General features: G+C 37.4%; 2 protein-coding genes across 3 annotated transcripts in view; both read left to right on the top strand.

The window, feature by feature from the left end:
• The window catches only part of LOC106961533 (kunitz-type protease inhibitor 1-like), a 16749-nt gene extending 15618 nt beyond the window's left edge, over nt 1-1131 (top strand). Inside the window, exon 11 of the mRNA XM_015055323.1 lies at nt 864-1131. Within this exon, the coding sequence (XP_014910809.1) occupies nt 864-883 (20 nt within the window). The 3' untranslated portion in view covers nt 884-1131. The remainder of the gene's footprint in view (nt 1-863) is intronic.
• A 1171-nt stretch (nt 1132-2302) lies between these two features.
• The window catches only part of LOC106961536 (pleckstrin homology domain-containing family G member 3), a 33722-nt gene continuing 28423 nt past the window's right edge, over nt 2303-7601 (top strand). The window contains exons 1-2 of one of the 2 annotated variants that reach the window (XM_015055326.1): nt 2303-2408; nt 4486-4579. In XM_015055326.1, coding sequence (XP_014910812.1) covers nt 4531-4579 — 49 coding nt within the window. In that variant the 5' untranslated portion in view covers nt 2303-2408; nt 4486-4530. Of the gene's footprint in view, nt 2409-3149; nt 3254-4485; nt 4580-7601 lie in introns of those variants that run through there. The other variant, XM_015055327.1, reaches the window with a different exon arrangement.

Consider the following 7601-nt stretch of genomic DNA (forward strand, 5'->3'; position numbering starts at 1 on the left):
AAGTAAAAAAAAAAAATCAGGACACATCCACCTTACTTCAAAGGCATGTTCTTTTGTCTTTCTGCCTCCACCTTACTTAACACAATGTGGAATATTTATTTGTGGAACATGATGTAAAATTAAGAAAATCACATAGTTTCCAACATATTCAAAACTTTTTTGGTTGTTTCAAGGATTTTCTTCTCTGATCTCAGGAATAACGCACATCCAGTCCAGGAGTGACAATAAAAACCCGCCCATGTTTTATTCATGATGGACTGAAAAATATAATTTTTTTCTGTAATTCTTTACTTTCAGGAAGTCCGAAAACCTCCAGCTGATCAACACTCCACTGAGTTTAAGCTCCTTCCATCAAATATTTAAGTTTTTTTCCACATCTTCTCCAGGAGTTGTCTGTGTGTCAAAGGTCAAGTTCTTCCATCTCCTCCCGATGCCTCAGTTTACAATAATGATCAAAAATTAAAACCTTTCTACTAAAGAGACACTACAGGTCACTTCCTAGTTTAGTTTTGCCAAGATCCATTTGACACAATAAAAAAAACCTTCAGGACTTTCAGAAACGTCACATTGAATAAAATGCTTCACTTTATGCTGATGACTTGTTCGTTTTTATTTCCAACCTCCAAATTTATTAACTATTTTTGTTTATTAAATCATAAACGGTTTTTCTGTGAAACCTCAGTCTTTATGCTCTTCGCTGACCCTGGAGGATAAGGAAAGAGGCTTTTATTTTGAAAGGATCGAGCAGGCAGATAACCGGTTTCAGTGATGAAATCTCCGTGTTTGTGTCTTTGCTCTCCAGCAGGCCGAGACTCGCCTGATGTCGCTTCATGTTGTGTAACTTTGTGTTCTCGTTTCTGCAGCCGCCGCCTGCAGTCCGTAACCTCACGCTGCTCCACAGCCTGGAGATGCTGCTCAACCTGTTTGTGTCCAGAAGCAGGAAGCAGAGGTGGAAACCTGGAGGAGTCACAAACACGTTTCTAATTTTCCAAGAAGTTACCAGGAAAGAAGCGAGAACAGCCGCAAAACATGTTTTATCCCATTTCTGGGATACATTTAGTCACATAAACCTCAAATTAAGTTTTAAACTCACTGAAGCAGAACTTTAAAGATAAATTCATTTAAAAAGTGGCGTTTAAGTTTATTGTCTGCTTTGGCAATCAGTTTAATTTCATATCATCCATTTCTGCAGAAGATCTCAATCTTTTTATCAAGTTTTCCAGCCAGACATTTTCACACGGCGTCTCTGTCACACAAACAGGCTGATTTCCAATCTTTTATGTTTCGGACCAGAATCCAGACCAGTCTGCTCGTCTTTCAAAAACACCCAAAAAGTATTTACCCCCTTTCAGATTTCTTCAGTTTTTGTCCTATTTAAAGTTCCAGATAAACAAATTAATGTTGATGTCAGACAGAGAAAACCGGTGGAAGTTTAAGAAACATTGTTTTAAATGATTTAATTTGTTAATGGAAAAAACTCGGAACCAACCTGGACCCGGGTCAGACCTTAAACCTGAAAACTGGTGATGAGTTTTTAATATCACAGTGGAGGAGTTTGGACCCACTCTGTTTGGGTGACAGGTTGAAGTGTTGATTTGACTAGGCCATTCCTAAGTATTTATTTTGTTTTCATAGTGATTCAGTGCTGGACTTGCTGGCGTGTGGTGGATCATCATTTTACTACAGAGCAGAGTTAATGGTTCTGTCAGTTACACCAAGTCCTCCAGGTCCTGTAAAACAGCCCACAGCATCACACTGTCGCCTCCATGTATGACTGTAAATAGGATGTTCTGGTTCTGTTAGCTGTTAGGTTTACTCCAAACCTTCCAGAACGGTACATTTTGTTTCATCAGTCCACAGACTGCCTTGTGAACCGTTACCAGTCCAAATAACTGGTTTTATTCCCGTTCATTCATGATGTAACCATTAATTTTTCATGCAGGCCCAAGATGATTTGGATAACTATTTTGTCATGTGATTTGGAAAATGGCTTTTTCCTCTATTTTCTTGGATTTTCTGTCTGATACTTAAATTTTATTTTTGATTTAAAAAAAGGCCATTTTCACCCAGCATAGTCACTAAATTGCAATCTTTGCTGCCCTCTTCTGGTTGACTTGCGAGTACTGCAGGTGTGTTTAATCAATATTAATATATTTATATATATTCTTAAATCTGCTCGCTCCAGTTCTGGTTCTGGTCCTGCAATATTTGAGATTACAATAGGGGTTCTCATTCAACTTTTTTTCTCTTTTGTTTTGTTTTTGTTGTTATTTCTCAGTTTTGCTAGTTTAAAATGGTGCGCATGCGCAGTAGTTGAAGACTCTCGGACTGAGGAAACAGTTTAGTTGGATTTTAAGCTGCTCCGGAGTCTCTGTGGACTTTCTCTGTGTTCATGAACCTGCGCTCAGGTGAGTCCGCATGTTCGGCTCCACGTCCCGTGTCGGGGGTTTGGGTCGGTGGTCCAGGTCGCTGGTCCGGGTCCGTGTTCCGGCTCCGGGGGGGTTCTGGGTTCGAGAGTCCGAAGCGTGCGCGGTTCTGCTCAGGCTGTCACACACAGCTGGTTCAGCTGCCTTTTAGACACTGAAGTCATTGGGTCAGAACCAAAACCAGAGAGTCTGTCCGGTGTCAGTTTTGCAAACTTTAATTTGTTTCTGAATCTCTGCGAGTTTAAACCCGAACCGGAGCTGGTAGGTGGGGCTCCACCCGCCCCTGGATGCTCCGTACAGAACCTCCTCAAGAAAACGGGTAATTTAGAAATACGTAGCTTTTCAAGACAAAAAAACTACCTCATGGTAAAAATCATGATTATTTTCTCAAAAATATTTTACTTTTAATTCGGCAAGGGTTTTGTGTACAACTTATCTTTTATTGTTAAGAGATTTTCATTTTCCTATTTTGTCTGGGGCTCACCTGCTGATAAATTCCTTCAGCGCAGCGCCGAGCCAGAACGGCCCAGTGGGAGCAAATTCCTTCGGTTTTATCAGATTACGCCACTGGTTAGTCAAAATTTATACAGCCGAAAACAACAGATTGTCGAGTAGTTTCAGATAAATCTGTGAACAAACGTGATGATGTTTTTGTTGCTGCAAAGAAGCTTGAAGAATCACAAAATGGGGAATTTGAAAACAGAAGTTCGTTGGCATTGGATGCTGTTCTATGGAAGATTTTTAAAATATCCAAAGGGCAAGTAAATCGTGAAGTAGTGCGACTTTTAAAACGGTCTGACTTGAAGAGCTTGTCAAGTGTTGCCAAGGTAACTGATTGTAATCTGATGTGTTGCAATCTGAGCATGCTCAGTCATGCTTTTCGGTCTGAATGAACTCATTCTGGCAGGTGGAAAAAAACAAACATGGGCATACAGGAAAAATACAAACAAAAATGGTTCCAAGAAAACAGAATATGGGAAAACCTGCAATCTAAAAGTTGCATCAATCCACCCATCTTCCTCCATTCCCATTTAGGTTTTTGAAAATATGTGGAAATTTTAACCATAATTCTGAATTTTTGTGTATATAAAAATTAGTCCTGGAAATATGCTTCTTGAAAACTCTTAAACATGTTTGGATTTTCCTGAAATAAATAATTAAATTTGATACTTTTGTTCTGAGTTAAAGTCTGAACCAAAGTTTTATTCATGGATCAAACTTTAATCAAGTTTAACTGTTGCTGCAGATGACTTGTGTAATTTTGCAACATTTTATTAGAGTTTAGGAAATGAAAAATAAGTCATAAAAGACAGAGAATGAGAGGAAAAACTGGATTTTGGCTGTAGATCGCTGCAGTGTTTTACAGACACCTGGTTGTTGTTTCACTCTCTAACTTGAACTCTTTGAATTTTATTCAAAGTGTTTCTGTTTTTAAATCCCAACCTCATTTCAGAGGGAAGGTTTTTTCCATGACACTCCAGGAAGAAGTTTTTAACAGTCAGTCTATGCTGCCCAAGGCATTGCGAGTTAAGCGGCACCACCAGAGGGCTTCCAAGAGCACCAAGCTAGCATGATAAAATATTCTAAAATTCTATTTCACATGAATAAACAATTCCTTTATCACAAATATAATAGGTTAATGTCTTCCTGCTGCAACATAGCATATCAAACTCGACTTGTTTACTGTAAATTTAGTGTTTATCAGCTAATATATATATATATATATATATAACAGATGTAAGCTAATTACCAGTGATGCTAATGTTAGCAGTTATGATACTCACATACAATAAAGCATCTGGTGTTGACATGTTTTTCTGGGGGAACCAAATTAAAACCTGCTCGGGCCCTAGAAAGGCATGGACCGGCCCTGCAGACTGATTCAGAGCAGAATCTGAAGTTTTCGGGTCGCTGGTCCGGTCCGGTCCGGTCCGGTCCGTCTGGCTCCCTGGTGCTGCTCCTGTTTTGCCCTCATGTTTTTACCCTGCAGACGCAGCAGGTCATGTGACTTCCCTCACCTGCTGCAGGTGGATTCACTCTGTGGTTCTGTTCGCTCCAGGTCGCCAGTTTTCCCGTCAGCCGGTCCGTTTATGGAAGACAGGTGATGCCTGAAGGATCCCACAGCTCCACTTCTCAAATCCCGATGGGTGAAGGTAAGACGCTCTTCCTCATCATCACCATCAGCTTCGTCTCCAACGGTCTGCGAATGTTGGTGAGCTCTAGGCTGTTCTGCGGTTCTGACCCGTCTGTAACGAGATCTGGAACCAAACTGACTGAAAACAGGATTTTATCACCCAGCATGTCTTTCACAAAGCAAATCAAACCCAGATTAGGGCTTCAGCTGGACGCGCTCTGCTCTGTTAGCATCAGGCTACAGTCGAGACGATTAATTGTGATTAATCAGTTTGTGAAATAATCATCAACTAATTCAGTAATCGATCAATCGCTAACTGGAGTCTATAGACTCAAAAGAAGGTATTTGTTCCAAAACTGTACAGGAAATACAAACATTTTGCATTTAAGATTTAAAAAGTTACAGTTTTAGCTTCACCTCATTCAAATTCTGGAGAAAAAAAATCTCCTATTAAACGATCAAATTATTAATCGGTTAATCCAAAAAGTAATCTCAGTAGAAAGGACTGAGCCTTTTACCTTCAAATTAAAATAAAAAAATATTTTATTGATCCCAAAGGGAAATTAAATAATTTTATAATAATAAAAAAATAATATAATAATAATTTTCCTACCAAAGATAAAGTATTCACTAAATTAATGATTTTATTGCATTTGAAGCAGTAAAATGTTTTTTTTTTTTTGAAAAAGGAATTAAATTTTTTATTTCAATCTTTTAATGCACATCTAATATTTTATATAAATGACTGAAGTGGTTAAAGGGAAAAATCAGCAGAATGTGCTAAAGTTTAATTGTATTACTGTTAGAATAATCGATTATTCTATGTTTTGTTCTGACGTTTAATCAGATAAAAAAATGCATATATTCTGCAGATTTCTCATTTTATCCCTTGATCTTATTTTATACAATGTTAGAAATACTTTTAAATAATTGGACAGCAAAATGTGCGTAGTTTGAGGGTTTTTTATTTTAATTTTAGTTTTTTACAGAATTAAAAGAGTTCTGGTTTGAACAGATTTACAGACATTGTAATAAATGCAAAATGTTTTTTTTTTTTTTACAGTTTTGGTTTAATTTCTGCTCAGTGTGTTCTTCGTTCAGAAAATTTCCCTTTTTAAAATCAGTTAACGATTAATCAATTACTAAAGTAGTTGTTCATTTTGATAAACGATTAATTGTGATTAATCGATCAGCCCTAATATGAGTTAAGCTTCTTAAGCTGTTAAGAGAAATTTGTTTGAATTTTATTCTGTTGTAGGGATTTTTCTGCTGAGTCGTCTTTTTGCATATTTTACTAGTAGATTGGAGAAACTTTGACTAGTCCTGTCTGGTTTAAAGCAGCAGGTCACTCTAAATATTTAGCATTATCTGTTTTTGGTTTTTGGAGAATCTGACTCTTTTTCTCATATTACTAAATTTCCAGTAATCTGATCAGTTTCCCTCACACTGCGTTCTTTATGCATCATATCATGTTTGCAGTGCAATCTGAGATAAAATCTTTTTGCTGAAACTTTGTGAATCAGACGGATGTTTTGCTGCTGATGCTAAAACCTCAACGTTTCGTCATTCTGTTGTAGTTTGATGACTTTCCCCTGACGAGATGAATTTATTTGTGAAGATTTATTTATAACTTTGGAACAGCAGAACGGCTGCAGGTTCTGTCTGCTGGTTGTTCAGCTGGTTGTTTCCGTCCGAGCGCCTGAGGCGATGGTTGGAACCGAACCAGAGGGCTGAGGAGTGAAATGAGGCATGAACGCGACAGGAAGTGCTCCTGATAACAGTCGCTGCTCCGACATCTACAACCACAAACCCTCAAGATGATTAAGAAATATTCACATGAACACAGAGGCATTAAAAAGGTGCTGGCTACCAGACCAGCTGCATGGGGCTGAAACGATTAATCGCGATTAATCAATTACTGAAATAACTGACAACTTTATTTAGCAATCACAAACTGGAGTTTTAACACTCACAAAAGGTAATTTCCAGAAAAGACAACTGAAATCTAGACAAAACTGAACAAAAAATATAAACATTTTAAAATAAGCAAAGAACTTGTTTGTCTGTGAATCTGTTTGATGCTGAATTCATGTAGAGGCTCAAATTCTGTAAAAAACAAAATATCCTGTTAAATGGCCAGTTGAGACCAAAACACCAGACTGAAGACTTTTATCTTCCAGTTTTTGGTAGAAAGAGAAAAACAATAAATCCTGCAAAAGTAAATTATTGATCTCGTTTAAATTTATCAGACGATTAATTGATTTATTGCGACAGGAATGTTGCTGTGTTATCACATTTTAGGCAACAAATTGTTTTTCTTCTTAAAAAATCCTTAGGTGGTTGAATGAAAAACACCCATCTTTTAAAATCTGATTAATTGATTAATCGTTTGAATAATTGATTAGCAGAATAATCGTTGTTTGCTCTGCAGACGGAGCTGATCACAGATCCGTCTTTGTTTCTGTGGCTGGTGCAGGGAGCCGATCGCGCTCACATCTGTCCGAACCGTCTGCCGCACAAAGAGCGAGTGTTCAGGGGTTAGAATGGCCTAGTCAAAGTCCAGACCTGAATCCAACTGGGAATCTGTGGCTGGAGTCAGAACTTCGTGAAGCTGTTTTTCTCTGGAGAACCTGTGATGCCTTCAGGGACCAAATTACAAACTTTTAAAGAAGACGTTTGTTTGGAGTCGGTTTCATTTAGAGGAATCTGAGTAAAGGGGCTGAAACTACGGAAGCCCTGAAAGCCAAACAAATTTTTTTTTCTATTTGAAAACACATTTTCTATGTTTGACCAAATTTTCTTTTTCTCTCAACTTTTAGTCATGTGCAAGAAAAAAAATCTACATTTAAGTATTTTATTTTTAAAGTTCCTTTTTTCTCAAGGGGAAGAGAAAGAAAATTACAATGCATTAAATTTGATCTATTACCTCTTTTTTCCTTTTTTTTGATAAATATTTTTGACAAAAATTTTTCTTCCATTTCTATGTTTCTTTACTGTAGAAATTAAATAAATCTATATTTCTTTATAGTGAGAAATAGCTA

This window comes from Poecilia latipinna, unplaced genomic scaffold (genome assembly GCF_001443285.1).
Source record: "Poecilia latipinna isolate Pla-1442-1.1 unplaced genomic scaffold, P_latipinna-1.0 Scaffold1310, whole genome shotgun sequence".
Lineage (NCBI taxonomy): Eukaryota > Metazoa > Chordata > Actinopteri > Cyprinodontiformes > Poeciliidae > Poecilia > Poecilia latipinna.